General features: G+C 39.9%; 1 protein-coding gene across 4 annotated transcripts; it reads left to right on the top strand.

Annotated features, from left to right (window-relative positions):
• The first annotated feature begins 65 nt into the window (after positions 1-65).
• ankle2 (ankyrin repeat and LEM domain containing 2) lies at positions 66-19,309 on the top strand. Of its 4 annotated transcripts, none has more exons than XM_041787061.1 (13): positions 66-114; positions 5,270-5,779; positions 8,405-8,599; positions 8,913-9,097; positions 9,644-9,832; positions 9,931-10,053; positions 11,361-11,424; positions 11,692-11,867; positions 11,975-12,081; positions 14,035-14,225; positions 14,423-15,293; positions 15,462-15,599; positions 17,333-19,309. In XM_041787061.1, the coding sequence occupies exons 2-13, from the start codon at positions 5,281-5,283 to the stop codon at positions 17,541-17,543; spliced, it is 2,949 nt and encodes a 982-aa protein (XP_041642995.1). In that variant the 5' UTR covers positions 66-114; positions 5,270-5,280; the 3' UTR covers positions 17,544-19,309. The 4 variants fall into 4 exon arrangements, with proteins under 4 accessions (XP_041642995.1, XP_041642994.1, XP_041642997.1 ...); XM_041787060.1 differs by lacking the exon at positions 66-114 and adding an exon at positions 3,823-3,927; XM_041787063.1 differs by lacking the exon at positions 66-114 and adding an exon at positions 4,025-4,108.
• The last annotated feature ends 8 nt before the right edge of the window (positions 19,310-19,317 follow it).

Raw genomic sequence — 19,317 nt, forward strand, 5'->3', positions numbered from 1 at the left:
ACAGTATTTCTGCTCAGGCATTGTGTCAGCCAGACGCGGGTCCTCGACCTCTGTATTTTGAAACCGTCGCGGTGAGAAGACACCTAGCAACTGTAGCCGGGGAGCGAGGAGGAGGTGGGCATAACACTATTTTGTGATATTTTTACATTTATAGACGCTCAATGGTTTACAAAGGTGTATGTTTACAGTTTTGTCTACATAAATACCTCAACAGTTGTGTTCTTACCTTAAATATTGACGCCTGCTTTTGCTAACCGGCGTCTTGATGTAGCTCCCTGCTTTGCTAGGTGGCTAATGACTGTTAGCATGCCTGTCAAATTCAGCTTTCTGGATTAGTAATGAGGGTTACGGCTCTTTATCTTGGGCCTTTACTTATCTTTAACTGTCAGTAGTATATGTAGGTCACTCGATTATTCTGATCGGTTATTGTTTTATTGTCTAGAGCATCATAATGTCCTCCTCTGGGTCTGCCTCATACATGCCTGACCAAGCTGGCCTTCATAAATAGGACTGGGAAACCTCCATTATTGCTTTCTAGAGTCAATATATTTAGATAGTCCGAATTCTTCTTTGAACAAACATAAGTGCTCTGTGAACTAAAAATACTACCTATGAGTTTGCTAGGTTATCGTTTCCTTGGATTAGTCACGTCTTCAATGAGAGCATGATGCTGCATTCAAAACTCAAGAGAGTACGTAAAAATAAGAGATGTACTAAAACTTCCATTTTAAATTTCTCTTTAGTCGCTATCGTTATTTCTTTTACCATCGGTAGCTGTTGTGACGATACAGTTAATGTATTTATGATACTAAAAAAGCACCTCCCAGTTTATTCTGACTCCAATTACTCCACTTGTTGTTAGCTTTACTAGTTTTACTTTTCGTTCTGTGGTTTGGTGAAGTTCTTACAAAGATAAGCTGAGTCTGGCCGTTGCTTTAGAAAATTAAAAACCAGTAAGGTTTAGGTTCTTAGTTTTTATTCTTGTTTCGTTTGTCCTTTTGGGGGTCGAAAGTAACTTAACTTAGTACAAAATGTAACGAACATTGTGTTTGCTAGAGGATTTATTTGCCTTAACAATGCTTCATAAATGTTATACTAATGGAAAGGTTGTTTACTCCCTTTTTAAATGGTGTCACTTTTATAAGATACATGCATTTGTGGAATGAGCAGCAGAGCTGAGTATGTGGGTTGCACCCATGAAAATTTTGCTAAATCTTCTCTGCCAACGCCAAACGGCTTATTTTACTGTTGCTTCTGACTCTTGTTTTGAGCTTCTGGTTCCCACAGGTGCCTGATTGGGATCTGCTATGTTCAGCAATGAGTCTGTCTATTAAAGTTGGATTGTGGAGTCAAAGTGTGGAGATGTGGAGAACGCTATGCTGGTTGCTGCACCAGTAGAGTAACATCTTTTGTTGGAGGCAGTGTGATGGTGTGGGGCAGTATCTCCCGCACTGGAAATATTAGGCTTGTCTTCATTAGGGACAATCTCAATGCAGAGAGATAGCAAGATTAGATTCTGCAACCAGTGGTAATCCCATATCTCCATAGTCTGGGACCAAACTCTATCCTTATAGATGACAACGTTCAGCCCCACAGAGTGGGGTTTATCAGAGACTACCTCCAGAATTTAGGAGTGGAAAGGATGGATTGACATGCCAGCAGTCCTGACCCCAACCCAATTGAACAGTTGTGGGATCAGCTTGAGTGTGCTGTTCATGCCAGAGTGACCAACACAACCACACTGGCTGACTTGCAACGAATGCTGGTAAAAGAATGGGATGTCATCCCACAGCAGTGTGTGACCAGGCTGGTGACCAGCATAAGGAGGAGGTGCCAGGCTGTTGTAGCTATGTATGGTTCTTCCACATGCTACTGAGGCTCCTGTTTGTTAAATGAATAAATTATCAAATTGCAAAAATGTCTTGTTTCTACAGACTTCAATCTTCCTATCCACAAAACAAGAGTCAGTGGCAGAGAAGATTTGGCAAATGTTTCATGGGTGCAACCCACATACTCAGCTCTGCTGCTCATCCCACAAATGCATGTTCCTTACAAATGTGGCACCATTTAAAAGGGACATTAAGAGGCTACCAAAAGCAAATTTCCTGACTTTTTGTGCTAAGTTTAATTATATCTACCCAAATTACTGTAATTTAGTTACTTTTTTTGACAGTATTTCGTAATCAATCATTTTACTTAAATGTACTTTTGGGGAAGTATTATACTTCATTACATTTTTAAAACATAATGGACAGAGTTAAAGACAAATCACAACTTAAAACAAAGAGGTTCTAGCTTTCTGTCAGTGACATGTAACTAACCAACAGTTTAGCTTTAACTACACATGGCAGTCAGTAGCACATAGAGAGAAAATGATTCCACCACACATCCCAAAACAGCTGTTGGATTTCACTTTATTATTCAGATGTGACTTTACCTGAACAACATTGCTGGAGAGCCATAGTTTTATTCTGTTATTGCCAATAACAGCAAGTACAGTAGTCTCGTATTTTTTCCACCTCTCCAAGGGATGCATGGTATTATCGGCATATCAGTATTGTCAAAAATGCACATTTCTGCCGATATATATAAATGGCATTTTGGCTGTAAAATAATTGCGTACATCAGGTGTACATATTGATTAATGAACAGATAATTGAGTGGAGTTTAGGCTGAACCAACAGACTTATGATAGCTGAAGTCTTTTCTTTATTCATCATCATTCCTTACACTTGAAAGTCTGTTTTCAGAACTAAAGTTTTAGGTCTAAACTACATGTAAATATCATGATTGATGTTGGTTAAAATAAATGTTTAAATAACGGCATATTGGATATCAGGAAAAATCCAGTATTGTGCATCCCTAGTTTTTACAGCTGGTTTGTTTGTTTAGTTTAGTTTTCATTTTGCTGAAATTCTTTGTTTTTGTTCAGGGTTTTTTTTCTATTAGCTGTAGTGTTTTTTTGTTTGTTTGTTTGTTTGTTTTTTGTTTTGTTTTTTTCAGTAGCATGAGATACTTTTCAGGAGGGAGACCCAAAACAGGATGACAAGTAGACTTTATACAGTTATATCATACAAGATTCTCTTCGGTCCCAATTCATTGATTCAGATTTGATATTTGAATACAGTTCAAGAACTAGATTTACCATCGTGTGAAGTCTTGACCAGTCAAATCAGGACATTTACACTCCCCAAGCCTGGGTGGACCAACATTTTCAATTTAATGCTAGAGGTTAAAGTAGATATGGTAATTGGAAATATGCCGTAGAGCCAGTAAATACATGCAGTTTACTTATGTGTGAACACATACTTAATTCTACCACTACATAAGTCTACGTCACTGTTATTCCTCATAAAGTATTGATTATCCTTTTTTTCTGTCGAAAAAGCTTAAGAATACTCTTAAAGAAAAAAAGACTTAAATACTAGAGGAAGTGAGTCAGTAAACTTGAGTCAGTGACTAAAAATTTGGATTTTTTTTTCTTTATTTCAGATTTATTTTAGTTTTGTAAGCACATAGTTTTTTTGTTAATCCTTGTTCTTAGTGTTATTTCAGTTAACCTTGCAAACCCGTTACAAAATTTCTTATGACCAGTAAGTACATTTTAACCCTGTTTCATGACGTTCTTCGGTATAGTTTCATATGTTGTAGTACGACACCTTTCAAATATTTCTGCATTTTCCCCCTCAATTTCTTTATATATGCTAATTCAAAAAATGTTGCAGCCAACTTTAAAAGTTTTAGTTTTCCTACGGAACTGGAATGCAGCATGAGCCCTCCCTTGAAACTGCGCATGCGCATAATATGTTGTAAACAATGAGACTCTTCCAGACCGTCTCCAGCTTTGTGTCTATCCAACAGTTTATCAGTGCAAAACTAACAACGTTTTCTCATACCTCCGCGTATATTAAATAAACATGCCATTTGGTAAGTAGAGGGAAACACTTGTTAGTAGGTGTCATCACGTACACGTTGATTTTATCGGCATCATCACCACGAAGACGTATCAAATTTGTTACAGCCTGAAAACCCACCTCGAATGACATACTTGGGCGTGACAGCATGCGAATGAACCGACTACTTTGCCACTATTTATCCAGTTTCCATTGTATTTATACTCCTTGATATTTCGGCACTCGTTGCTTGCTTTACACTCTCACTCTGGATTTTCATCCGAGCAGTTTCCCTCATGCTAGCTTTGTGTGGTACATTCCCCGGCTGCTAAAGCTGACTTGTTGGTTAGCATGCTAGCTAGCCGATGCTATTTTAAAATACATGCGGTTGATTCTGATGCTAGTTATATCCTGTTACAGGTCAATAATTTGCGGAATATATGTACATCAGTGTAGGCATCACTTGCTTTATTGTAACATAGATCCGTGTTTATGAAAGAATTTGCAGCAGCTGAGCCACACGTGAGTTACGGAAGAGATTTGTACTGTGTTCCTGGGAACTTTTGGCGCTGAAATGCATTGAATTGTTGGAAAATTGAGCCTGTATTGGATCAGAATTTGTGGACGCTTGCTATTCTATAGCAGGGACTTATGACATTCAATGTTTATGTGCACAGAGCATGTACATGCTTTCGGATTGCACTAGGTGTCATTCTTCTGAAGACATGTGAAATGGTTTGTCATTAAGAGTAGTTTCATCAAAGTTTTGGTTCATGTGTCATTATAAAAGTCATAAGTAGTAGCTGTCTCATACACTAAAATGACAAAGTTTGATAAAGTGATGTGTTAAGATAATTCTTGGGCAGATAGCTTGGTAGAATTAAATGTTTTTCTAAAAGCATTGTTGTTTATGTTAGTAGTCTTAGTGGAGTTGTAGGACAGTAAAAGAAAACATGCTAAAATATGGGCCTTCTTTTTACCCGTGCAAGTCATCTTGCCTCAATAAAGTCAGTTGTTTTTAGTTTCTCATTTGCTTTTACAAGCATTGAGGGTTGGTGTTTAACTGTGTTAACTAATAATTCAGAAAATTTTATGTTATTGTTCTTAAAGAAAAAAACATTAAAACACACTGCGTGTCAGAGTTCCACTTTTTTGTTCCTGCTATTCCACAGTATTAAATATATAAATTACTTACGATTAACGATTATTAGAACTTTATAAATCGATTCAGAATCTTCCACCTTCACCTCACGATGCATCTATGAATCAGTTATTTCTCCCACGTCTACAAAGTTTCTGGTTTCCTCAGAAGATTGTAATTTAATGTGTAAACAGTTGGTTAGAGTTGCTGAATTGTTTGTTGTGATGTGTTGTAGGGAGCTGAAGCATGGAGGCAGTTCTGAGCAGGCTGCGGGGGCTAACTCCTGATGAACTGCGTGAGGAGTTTGCCCGAGCAGACCTCAAGTGCGGCCCCATCACAGCCACCACTCGAGCCACCTTTGAGAGGAAGTTAGCCCGAGTCCTCGCCGGGCCAGAGAGCAGTGCTACTGAATCAGACGGCAGCTCTCCAGCTGGAAGCACAGGCAGTGCGGCCTGCGTTGCCGAACATGCCAAATCTATGTCATGTGCCACAGCAGTTGCGTCCACCTCTACTGCTGCAACGAGCAGCAACCCTGCTGAGACTGCCAACGAAGAGTTAGACTTTGGTTATGGTGTGGGTCTCAACCCTCCAGAGGAAGAAGAGATCTCCGTAAAAGCCTCAAAATGCACCACTGAAGGCAGTAACTCTGAATCCAAAACAGAAACCCCCTCAAAACAGGCACAAATGTCCCCAACTTTTTATTATGGAGTTTGTCCACTGTGGGAGGATGTTCTGGCTAGAAATGGTAAGAGAGATTTATCTTTTACTTTGTGTCCTGCCAAAAATGTTTCAGTGTAATACATAGAAGGTAGTGCTGTGCAATTATAGCAAAAAAATCTGCACTATATTTATGTTGATTGATGTTAAGGTCATGATTATTTAGTACAAATACTAGTTGATTTTACAACACCTACATCACATGCATTTTTCTTTACACTACAGTGTTCTCAGCACTTTGGAAAACAGGCATTAAATGAAAATTGTGAGTTAAACAAAGTATCAGTGATATATGAAATAATAGGGATTATACATAGGAAAGATCATGTGCGTCTTCACTCTTGTGGCTAAAATATCACAATAATCACTGAAAAATTTACTGCCCATGAAAAACCCTATTGACACACAATGGAGCATGCAGCAGAATAATCATCAATCATAATCTTGATTTTCTTGTTTTTATGATTGTGGGAAGCCAGCATTGTTAATCAAATTAAATCTCAACTTACTGAACAACACTAATAGCCTGTTCAAGACTTAAGAGATGTACTGATTGCAAAAATAAGGGCAGATGCTGATTTTTAAAATGATAATTAAGCATATGGCTGATATTAAAGCAGGTGTTATTTTATTACTTTTTCAGTATGGCACTCCTATAATGCCCACATTTTCTCTTATGTCTGAAAACAGATCAGAGCTTTTATAGCAGGTCACATCTTCTGCCCAGTAATAAATCTTTTTTCTAAACCAGAAGTTTGGTGCTAAATGCCAGTAATAAATTGATATGACAAACCATGTAAACATCTGCTCGTGACATCTGTTCATGCTCACATTATTTGGAGATGGATGACGTTTGTCAGAGCTGATATCAGCCAATAACGATGGCAAGCCAGTGGACCTGTGCATCCCTAAATGATTAAGATTGCAGTGGAAAAATCCTCCTTCAATTATTGACTTGACCTTAAGTGCTCCATTCTTAACACTATGAATTTTATGTTTGAGTTATTTACATAATCAACATATTTATTATCTATATAGTATAAAAGTCTTGTAAAGAAATATTCTGTAAAGGTACTTAAAACTGACAAAAAAGTGCAGGTAGTTCTTTTCATTTCATTACTTAATATTGCCTCAATAATGTTTATGAATATACGGAAGAGTATTGGGGCCACTGAAAAAAAAAAAAAATTTGGGACGAAAATTTTTTTTTCACTTGTGAGAAAAAACTCCAAAATCTGAGATTAAAGTCAGAATTCTGAGAAAAAAGTCAGAATTCTGAGATTAAAGTCAGAATTCTGAGAAAAAAAGTCAGAATTCTGACTTTATTCTTCAAATGAAAAAAAAGTCAATTTTTTTTTTCAGAATTCTGAGATTAAACTTTCTGACTTTAATCTCAGAATTTTGACTTTTTTCTTACAAGTGAAAAAAAAAATTTCGTCTCAATTTTTTTTTTTTCAGTGGCCCTAATACTCTTCCGTATGAATAAAATATTGATTTATTCATAATTTAATAATTGGTACTTGTGTACTAATTATGTTGTAAAGGACTGTAACTTACTGCCATTACTAATTAATGGCAGTAAGTAGTGGTCACTGGGACTAATATTGTAGGGATACTAGTGATGAGTGTTTTTTGATGCTTGCAACTGATGTTGAATATTTTCCCCACATTAAATATCAAATATAACTGATCCTTATTAACACGACAAATGTTCACATTTATTCCCCCCACTTCTCTTACCTAAGTAATACTCTAGCAGAAGTAGGAGTTGTATTAAACATTTTATAGACATTTTCTTGTCTTCAAAATGTGGCCAGTCATATTGCTGAATAATAAGTTGTGTCTTTTTGGCCTGTTGACAATGACATATTCAATACAACAAAAATGTAGTCTGCAGTTTGATTCTTGCTAAGGAGGATTTATGTAGCGAATCATTCCTTTTTTCTTTCTCATGTTTTCGGATGCCTTATAACTGTCTGCTGTTAAATACAGCCGAAAAAGGCCATACTAATAAAACTTGGCATACATGTTTTATTTCTTCTACCTAGAGAAACTGAGTGATAGTAGCTTATATGATACATACAAAAAGGGGAAATCCAAATATATAAAAACCCTCATTTCTCTAACAAAAAAATAAGTGCCATTTTCTTCAATGGATCTAATGTTTGTTTTACATTGACTCAAGGCTGAAGTCTAGTATAAAAGTTGGTTATGCTGCTCATCTTATCTACTGTTTGGTGCTGTTTTGTATTTGTTTCAGGGAGTATCTGCTGCTCATGTAATCTGACATCCACATGTGCTTGTTAAGTGGATGAAAATATTTGATGTTATTTCTTTGGCAGCAGGAAGCAGCACAGTGGGGCTGCCTGGCTTCTCTGATATAGAGTATTGATCTAAATTCATCTTGAGCTACCACAAGAATCAATACTAGTAATGTTAATCTGACAGGGCAAGCTTTTATGGTAACTGCCAAAGCAACGGTTCTTTGTTGATAATTTTACAGAATGAGCAGGCCAAAAAGGAGAAAAAGCAAAAAGTCTGAACTACTAGTCAGAGAGCCACATTATTAGACAGTTAAATTAAGCAGGGACATGACGTTTCTCATTATGAAGAAAAAAATGTTGATTTTGAGTGTTTTCTGTTTTGTCTGCAGAAAGAGCACATGTATACACAGATAAGAAAGATGCCCTTCAAGCAGTGAAGATGATGAAGGGGGCACGCTTCAAAGCGTTTCCCAATCGGGAGGATGCTGAGAAGTTCGCTAAGGGGATCTGTGACTACTTCCCTTCTCCCAACAAATCTGCACCCTGTGTTTCTCCAGTCAAACCAGGCCTGGTCATCAGCAAAGGTTAGAAACACTACAGAAAGACCTCTAATGATACACATTCATCATTTGCTCTTTTTCAGCAAAATAACGTACCCACAGTAAAATGTGTGTAATTTGCAGTGATTTTTCTCTGCCTTTATTGAAGGGTTTTTTGTACAATTATCATGCTTTAGAAATATACTTTAGTGATGAGATTCTTCTTCTGAGTTTTTTAGGTCCTTAGTGTCTGACACAAAGTAAGCAGATGAATGAGCTGATTCCCCGAGTATAGCCTTGAACATTATTATTTTTGACACCAGTGCCTGTCCTTCCCTCCCCTCCCCTCTTACACCAGACAACATGGAGGTTGATACCATCAACCGAGAGCGAGCAAACAGTTTCAAGAGTCCGCGCACCCAGGACCTAACCGCCAAGCTGAGAAAAGCTGTGGAGAAGGGAGATGAGTTGGGCTTCAGCGAGCTGGTATGGAGCAACCCAAGATATCTCATCGGCTCAGGGGATAATCCCACTATAGTCCAGGTGAGGACAAAAAGTTAACTTTCTGGCCCTGCTTTCCTAAACACGGGGCAAATAAAGCCTGTAGTCAAATGGAGCAGTGGCCATGTTTGAGATTGTTTTAACAGTGTGGTTTTGGTTTCCAGACTCAGTGGAAACTCTTTGCTATTAATAGAGATGCATAACTTTGCATGGAAAGTTTTCTTTTGTTGATATGAAAACATCTTTTCCAAATCCATGCCAACCTCTCACCTAAAGCTCTGTTTGAGTTTTCACCTGCTAATATGAAGAAGACAAATGTACCTGTTGTGTGTGCTAATGTCTGCACTTTTAAAATACATTTAGGATTTTTTAAAATTTGAACCATCAGATCATTTCTGACGAAAATTTCCCTGTTCTTAATACCTTTTATAATGTCTTAAGACCCCCTTCTTTAAAGTATAAGAGAAGTTTTAACTTGAGCAGTTGAAGTTAGGGTCAGAAGGTGCTTTTGGACAAATTAGACATGCTTACCTGTTGGTCAAAGATTGTTTTGTGATCTGTGTTTGTTCCACTGGTTTTCCTTATCAGGAGGGCTGCAGGTACAACGTCATGCATGTTGCAGCAAAAGAGAACCAGGCGGGAATTGCTCAGCTGCTATTAGACACCTTGGAAAACCCTGAGTTTATGCGCCTCATGTACCCAGATGACCAGGAACTCATGCTGCAGAAACGTATCCACTACATTGTAGATCTTTACCTCAACACCCCAGATAAGGCTGTGAGTTCTGTTGCTAGACCTGTTCAGCATGATGTCATTATGATCTTTTGTTTTTCATTGTTTGAACTGAATCTGGTATCTTTGTCTGTGTGCTTCAGGGCTTTGAAACCCCGCTCCACTTTGCCTGTAAATTTGGATGTCCGGACGTGGTCAATGTCCTGTGCTCGCATCCTGACATCGATAAGAACTGCAAGAACAAGGACGGTCAGAAGCCTTGTGATGTAAGCAGTTTTATTTTTAACCCCCTTATTTAAATAAGTAACATACACAGCAGGGATGGACATTGCAAGCAAAAATACTGTTCGATAATCACGGGGAACTATGCAGTGATTAAAGACCACACCTCCTCCTTGGAAAAACTTTTGAAAAAAAAATGAAATTGTGATTATTTTGTCTCTTATCACATATTGCATATGAATGTTTGTATTGCAGTGAGTGATCATTTTAGTCATTCTCATTTTGATTTAAAAAACGTACAAAAACGAGAAAAGAAGGAATTTTGCAAACCACCAGGCTATGAAAAAAAACATGTGAAGTGTAACATCTGTTCTGCAAAAAAATTCTGTAATTAACTGATTTTTTGACACATAATGAAGTGTTGTACCTTTTGTGTTTTGGTTTGAGGTGTAGGCTTTACTCACCACATAATCATGTTCTGTCATATTCTGCATAAAGAGTGGATTAGCAGCTGTTAAACAGAAGTTACTTTTAGCTGTTAGCCTCTTTAGAGACAGCTAGACATGAGAGGCAGCACTGTAACAAACACTATTTAGAAAAATGCTTTCCTCTAGTTGGTCCAGTGAGGTAAAAATGGCATATCTGTGGCAGTATATTGGTTACTTTGGATGGTACGCTCTCCTAGTTAAAATTAATCTTACATCTCCATGTTGCAGCCAAACACTGATACAACAAAAGCTACAACTTAGCTTGTTTCAACGTGTATTTTATTGTGGACTTGTCAGCAGAGCTCAAGAAAGAATTTAATAGCTGGTACAACAAGCCACAGTGGTGCTGCAACCACTGCCTGCCAGTAGTAAAGAGTTATAACAAGTCACTGGTAAAAACAATGAAAGGGAGACTTAGAACGTATCTATCTTTAATTTATCTAAAGAAGTTAATAACCTTATAAATATCTGAAATCCTGAGTAAATCATAATGCACACAGCACAAGAACACTTTCAGTATGGCCTTGATTTGTCATTGCTATTTGGAGGGGGTGTTAGTATACGGAAAGTTGTCTTGAATATTTTCCCAAACATAAGAGAGCAGTCACTCAGCCTCACACAGTATAGCTGACATCATGCCAGTAGTTGCAGAGGGAGGTGCTGTTATGCTTACTCAGGTTTTGAAGCTGTGACCTTTAAGCTTGCTTTTTAAATCTTTGGCAACAATCACTGAGTGCATATTGAAGGCTAAACATAGACGAGCATGAACAGAATCTTTCCCCTGATAATCCAGCTGCAGTTTTATGTTCTTGGCTGTACATGCATTCCTTATAGTTCCATTTTTTTGTTTCTTCTCGCTGCAGCTTATTTGTAGCAGAAAAAACAAGACCCAAGAAGTGAAGCAGAAGATATGTGAATATTTGGAGGGTAAGAGCACACATTTTTCTGTAAATATTACAACATAGGATGTTTCTCAGAGGACATGAGCAACTTCCACACAGAGGCATGATTTAAAAAGAGCGTCAAGTTACACCGTGCAGTTTGAAATCAGCTCTGTGCCTCAGTTTGGATTTATTTAATTCTGTTTCGTCTGACAACACCACATGTAACAGACATTAGCAACTTAAAATAGATTTTATTTTAAGATTCCTGCTTAAAGTTTCCTAATGTTTTAAATTGCCTGTTGTGTCACAGACCGCTGTTACATCCCTTTACTGAGGGCAACAGACAACACCTCTCAGCCCATCATCGGTGCTCTTTGGTCCCCTGAATCCTCAGAAAGTCTCTCACAGATCCAGTGGCATTCAAGAAGCCCCATGGACCCCCTGATGACTGTCACAGCCTTCGCCGGCCCGCTGAGCCCTTCAAAAGCAAGTTCCATACCAGACCTGTCTATTGTTACTTAAGTCACTAACATCTTTGCCATGCATCAGTGAAAAACATGAAATGACCAGAGTCTGCTGTGTTTACCCCGTAGGCAGATGATTTTCGGCGGTCCTGGAAGACACCACCCAGAGACCGAGCTGAGCATTTTCACCACATTCTAAAGTCTGATCCTGACCGTGGGGCTGAGAGAGTGGGCAGGTATGATTAAGAACTTGACTCTGCTTCTGTTTTCATGTTTTTATTTCGGTGTTGTGACTCTGCTGAAGGTTGATTTTACTAAGCTTAACTGCTGTCAACTTTGATTCATGAACCAGCAGCACAGACTTGTCTTTGGGGATTACAGGCATGCTGGGCTGTGTGATACACACCCTGAGCTCAGACCTGCTGCAACCTTTGTTAAATATATCTTTGCTGTCTCATTTTGCAGTAAACCTATTCCCACTGATAAAAACATGATGAACAGACAAATAGAGGCATTAGTCTCCAGTTTAACATAACTCAGAAGTACAGCAACAGTCAGTTAAATCATGATCTGTTGAAAACTGTTATAAACAAAAGTACCTTGCAACATCTAACTGTGTATAAGTTACATACATGAAGGCTAGATCCATCACTGTTGTGTTAAGATTTTATTATTTGTACCACACAGACAAGGACCTGAGTGTCATTCATTTCACTTTTCACCTCATGCACACGGCTCAAGGAGAACAAATTCTACGTTTTGATTAAAAATGCATGAAGGCTTTGGCTGTAAAGTATCAAATTAGCAGCAGAAATGGCTCATAAGCACCTTGTCTGTGTGCAGAATTACTGGTCAAACTGCTGGTGTTGCACAAGCAAACATTTGATATCAGGCTATTTAAATTTCAGTCTTCTTTTGAAAAAATGACAAATCTGTGGTAGACAAGTCTATGGCAGTAGGTTCTCAGCAGGGATGGAAACTTACTAATTACATTTACTCTTATTTCTGTAACTGAGTAATTTATGGTATGCTCAAACTTTTTTGGAGTCTTACTTAATGTGGGGGAAGTATTGTACTTCACCATGTTTAATAACATTTCTGAATGAACGGCAAAAGAAGCTTTTTTCATCTACATAAGACAGTTAAATGACTTACATTACTGCGTGATTGTCAGCAGGTTACAGTGAGAGAAGTACTTCTAATGCATCCAAAATTTTCTGATGCATTTCACTTTGTTCTTTAATCAGACAACCTGTTTTGACATCAATATTGTCTTGCTGTTTTCCACTGAAAGGAGAAATTTTATTTTACTTTACAACCCCCTCAGTGGTTGAAAGTAATAACTCAGGAGAGTAAATATTAAAATTACCTACTTTTTTTATGTTGGTAGATTCGAAACCCAGCAATTTTGCTACTACTTCAGTAAATTTTAACCAAAGAAACTGCGTGTTTATATGGGTGCAATATACTTTAGCTCTTTTCATTTCTGCTGTAAATTATACTGAAGGTGTATTGCCTGCTTATCTGAGAATATACAGTGCATTCAGAAAGTATTTCAGAGTGGGCAACTCTAGGACGTTCACAGAGTTTTCCGTAAGCCACTCCTGTGTTAGGGTCATTGTCATGTTGGAAGGTGAACTTTCAGCCCAGTGCTGTGGAGCAGGTTTTCATCAAGGATATCTCTGTATTTGGCTCCATTCAGCTTTCCCTCAACCCTGACTGATCTAACAGTCCCTGCTGCTGAAAAAAAAAGCACACAGCATGATGCTGCCACCATCGTGCTTCACTGTTGGGATGGTATTGGGCAGGTGATGAGTGGTGCCTGGCTTCCTCCAGACATGACATTTAGAATTGAGGCCAAACTGTTCAGTCTTGAGAGCCAGCCCGAGAGTCCTTCAGGTGCTTTTGTGCAAACTCCATAGTGGGTCTTTACATAATTTGCACTGAGGAGAGCCTTCCGTCTCGCCACTCTGCCATAAAGCCCACATCAGTGAAGGGCTGCAGTGAGGGTTGTCCTTCTGGAACTTTGTCCCAACTCCACACAGGATCTCTGGAGCTCAGAGAGTCACCATCAGGTTCTTGGTTTAGTATTGCCATTGGAACTATGCAGTTGTTAACCAATAAATTTCAAAGGCTTGGGTGAGGTGAATTCGTTGTAATCTCAGTGATAAATCATCTTGTTTCTGCAGAGACCTGGCTCATGTGATGGGTCACCCGTGGGCTGAGTACTGGGACTTTCTGGACAGTTTTGTGGATCTGTCATCAGCTGAGGGGCTGCGCAAACTTGAAGAGTATCTTAGCAAGAGAGATTTTAGCTCACGGGCCCATGAAGAGACCGGGGAGAATGAGACCAGCAACAGGTTCAGAACCCCCTCTCCAGGTATCTTTGCCTATTCTGTTTCAGAGAGGCTGCAGTCCCCCTTTAAAGAGCTAATTTGGATTGTAGTGAAATAACAGACAGATACAGTGTTGTGCATGATATGTAATCAATCATACAAATTCCCATTGTATAAACCATAAAGACTTCTATGATAAAATGATGAATTGTTCTAAGTTTGTTTGTTCCCATGTTCACAGGCAAGCTCAAAAAGTTCTGCAACTCCATCTCTGTCGGTGCCTTCCTGGACGAGGGTGACGACATCAGCCTTGAGGAGATGAAGAATCGTCAAAACGCAGCACTCACCAGCATCACCGCCTCTGCTGCATCCAAGGACGGTCTGAAGGGAGCAGTGGGCGGCCGGGAGTTTCACATCCTGCCCATTGCCCTGCACCACCGAGGGGCTGACCTTATCGAGACAGCGGCAGAGCAGGACCTGCTGTGCTGCTGTGATGACAGCCTCCTGACGCCTGGGGTCGTCTGCAAAAATGGGGTGTGCTCCTCCTCCAGAGACAGGACTCACAATGGAGACAAGGTCACCCCTCGCACCTCACCCTCCTCCTCCTGCCTGCTGTCGCCAATCTCCAACCTCATGGTGGAGTTTGAGCGCATGTCGTTGCAAGAGCCACTGGACAGCCCCAGCAGCTGCAGGGAAAGGAGGAGCAGTGGAGGGAGCCGGCACCGGGACATCCGTGACTCCTTCAGCTCTTCCTCAGCCACAGACCTGAGCTCCGGGCTGAACCGCTTGTCTCTAGGTCACAGCAGTCAGGACGAAGAGGGAGTGGATATACCAGGCTGGAGAACGGAGGTAGGAGAGGCAGAGGAGAGGCGCAGCAGTGGGAGCTCAGAGGAGTACTTTGAAGCAGAGGAGAGTCTGGAGATGCTGGGAAGGACTAGGGGGTCAGGATCAGGGGGGCGCAACTTCTGTGCTAGGTCCAAGTCATGGGATCATGGAGGGAGGGACCTGAGCAGCTCAGGATCCTCTGGGTCCTCATATAAGTCCTTAGATAACTCAAACGAGTTCCTACCGAGGACCCCACCGCACATTAGAAGAGGACTTTTCATTGATGGGTGAGTTTCTGCTTTCTCTTTGTAAAGTAGGGTTATCCTGGGAGAGACGGAAGAAAATTTGAAAGTCAGCCTGTTCCTACAGGGTTTGATAGCCTGTGACTGTCAAGTACTGATAGTGATTAAAATACATGTATAAAATCCAATAATTAATCTGGTTTGCGATTGCAGGGATTCACCGACTAAGTTGGACAGGGAGGTCCTGTCAGCAATAGAAGCCGTCGACGTCGACATCGACTCCCAGAAGTATCCCAGCATTCATAAGTGGAAGAGCACAATTAAGTCATACTCTGCAGCAGACATGCAGAGGTTAGTGGGCTTGAATGATTTCTTATAACAGTATAAATGCTTTCTTGTAGTTGTCCTCTAATATGATGCTGATCTTCCCTGAAGTGGATACTTTTTGCTGATGACTCAGATTGCAGGATAAAATGTTTAATCCAGTGATGCATGTTAGGGACGCACTGATGTCTTGGTTGGAACAAGGTATCAGCTGATGTGTCGGCTGATGACCTCAGAAGATTTCTGTTGCACCAGTTCTGTTAAGTGTTGGAAAGCTAGTGCACTTATGTGCTGAATCAGGCCTATTCCAAACTCCAAACCAGGTTTTCCTTCTTTTGTTTTCAGAATTGACCATATGATTTTAAAATGTTATACTCTGACTTGTGTTAACAGGGAGGGAAACTATTTGTCTCAATGCCAGTCCAATTTGCAAAGGCCTGAGCCTTTTTTTCTCTCACTCTGGCTCAGTACACACAACCACAATTGTGGGGAAGAATGCTGACTTTACAAATGTCCAGAAGAAAATCATTGTCATCTTCTAAAAGAAGGGTAAACCACAGAAGATCACTGCCTAAAGGCAAGGCTGTTCTCAGAGGTAGTATTAAAGCATGTTCATAGAAAGCTGACTGACGGGAAAGTGTGGTAAGAAAAGGTGCACAAGCAACAGGGATGAACAGGGATCTTTATCATAGATTCTCTATGGGGTTCAGGTCAGACCAGTTGGCTGACCAATCAAACACAGTAATACCAGAGTCAGCAAATCAGTTTCTTGTTTTGGCTTCACTTTGGGCAGGTGCCAAGTCCTGCTGGAAAAGGACATCAGAACCTTTATAAAGCTTCTCAGCAGATTGAGTGCTTGAAAATCTCCTGGTAGATGCCTGACCGTGTTGATTCTGGACTTGATAAAGAACAGTGGATCAACAGCAGCAGATAGCATGGCACTTCAAACCATCACTGACTGTGGAAACTAAAAACACTGGACTTCAAACACCTTGGATTCTGTGTGCCTTAGATCTTCCTCCAGATTCTGATTTCCAAATTAAATCCAAAATTTATATTAACCTGAAAACAGGACTTTGGACCATTGAGCAACCCTCCTGCTCTTTTTCTCCACCCAGGTGAGATGCTTATGACATCTGTGGTTCAGGAGTGGCTTAACACTAGGACCGAGACACTTGTAGTCCATTTCCTGGACATGTCTGTGTGTGGTGGCTCTTAATCCACTGATTCCAGCCTCTTTCCACTCTTTGTGAAGCTTCCCCAAGTTCTTTAATCTGCTTTGTGTGACAGTTCTGTAAAGGCTGAGCTCGTCACTGTTGCTTGTGCACCTTTTCTTACCACACTTTTCCCTTCCAGTCAACTTTCCAAGAATATTCTTTGATACAGCCTCTGAGAACAGCCTGCCCTTTCAGCAATGACCCTCTGCGGCTTACCCTCCTTGTGACAGGTGTCAATGACTGTCTTGTAGACAAATGTCAAGGCTCAGGAAACCTCACAAATTAGACTTTCCTGCAATATTTATATTTCGAGATGGTGGATTTTGATTTTAATGAGCTGTAAGCTGTGTCATCAAGATTAAAACAAAAAAAGAGTCTCAAGATGTTTCACTTTGAGATAAATCCAGGATTTATAAAAGTTTAACTCTTGAAGTAAATCACAGGAAACAAACTGTCATGATATTCTAATTTTTTAGATATACCTGTATTTGTAGCAAATACATACAAAAATAACCACTTACTGTTTTGATGTGTGTTGTCCAGCTGGCCCAGCCCTGCGGTGGTAAAACCACGACTCAGGATGCAGAATCAGACTCCCGGCTCCCCAGTCAGCGGCCTGATGTCTCCCACCGGTCGCTTTAGTCCCGCCCGGCACGCCGCCTCACCAGATTTCAGCCCCAGCCGTTACAGCCCTGCCAATGCTAGCTACATCCAGCGCATCCGCCTCAAGCACTTAAACGAACCACCGGTCTAACCGCCAACTACAGCCCTGCCTCCTCCCATTATGGCCATACCCTTTCCTTCTGACCCCTCCCCACCCTCCCACTACAAACTCAGCTGCACCCAGGTGTCTACACCAGAGCTCAGAAACCACATACCTAACAGAGATATGCACAACTGTCTGGAAGATTTGTATTAATGTACGGTACTACTCTGTAATACAGGAATCCTCATCACGTTGGGTTGTGATGTACACTCAAGACTTTTAAAAAGGAAAAAAGAAATCTTGGTAATTTATGTACTGTATGGGTGTGGACCATGTTGAATTGACGGTAATGTTATTTGTGGCCAGTGTGAAGCACCTGTATCATAGCCTGAGTCAACTTTTTGAATATCGTGAAAACAAGCCGCACTCCCCAAAGTTAGTCATCACTCAACCTTAGTGTGGAATCCTTAAAAGGAATCTGTCACTGAAGATGTTCTTAAAAAAATTAAAATGTCAATATTTTAAAAGTTATTTTTTGTATGTTGGTCAGTAGCACAAAAAAAGTAAATGTTTTTATTAATGGTGTTAAAACCGACTGCCATTTCCTATGTTTCCCTCAGTTCAGGAATTGCCTTAATTTTCTGAAGTGATGGACCAGTTCTTGGTCAGTTTGGACACACTCTCTCTAGCTCAAACACAAAAATATCTTCTGGAAACGGTGACCTCACTGGCAGCGTTGCTCACAGACGATTACAGCAAGCATGGGACAAACAAATGGAGAAGACTGAGAGCTTCCATGATTTTATTTAAATCTTTAATAAACACATACATTTTCCATCTCTTCTCAGTGATTCCTGGACATGTCTTGACTTTTCCTTTTCCTGCCTCTACTGGCGGCCTTAGACTGTGCAATTTTTAATTTTACTCAAAATATCTTCCATTCACAAGCATTTCCCACAGTTTGAATGACAAAATTCCCCCTCAGTGAAGTGATATTTAGACTACCTGATGAGTTCACCTTAAAGCTGTGTTATGTGATTTTATCCACTGGGGACAAAGACTTAACAGTAACTGAATTATGGTTCAGTGCTTGGTTATTATGGCCATTTTGTTGATGAAAACTGCCTTACGCTCACAGAAAATTAGCAGAGATTTTCACTTTAGGCTGTTGACTCCTAGAGCGATCAGCAGTACTCACCTTTTTCACTTTACATAGGTAGTTTGGCAAGATTTTAAATGAAAACTAGCACTTACTAGAGCTTTAACGCCCTTCAATTGTCAGGAATTTGGTTTAAAATTGGCACACAGTAAACTCCGCTCACACTGAAGGTTCATGCAGTCCTGAACGCGGTAGATCTGAAGGTGGAACGTGAATGTGCAGAAACCTGTTGTATCGAATAATTTGTACTTCTGAAGTCACTGATGTACGAGGGCTTTTCAGCTGTGTAAAGGTCAAACAAAGCCAATCATTTTAAATATTCAGATTAACACTCTAGTTGGTGTGAGAGGAACACGTGTTCTGAATGTAAATTTTTTGTGAACTAAACCTTTATCTGAGAGCACAAAACTACTTCACTGAGAAGATTGTACCGTCATCTGCGTGCTCTCAGGTGACTACAGATTGAATTCTGGTCTCTGAATGTTTATGAATGTGGAACTTTTGCAAAAATGCACCTAAAAACTTAAAACATGCTTCTTGTGCTTTTAGCATTCTGTGCTTTCTTAAAAAAATAACTTTCATGGTGAATTCTCTTTTCTGTATGTCTAGACCTCATTTGCTTTCAACTAATCAATAAAACTTCACTCCTACTTTACTGCCAGT

This window comes from Cheilinus undulatus, linkage group 5 (assembly GCF_018320785.1).
Source record: "Cheilinus undulatus linkage group 5, ASM1832078v1, whole genome shotgun sequence".
NCBI lineage: Eukaryota > Metazoa > Chordata > Actinopteri > Labriformes > Labridae > Cheilinus > Cheilinus undulatus.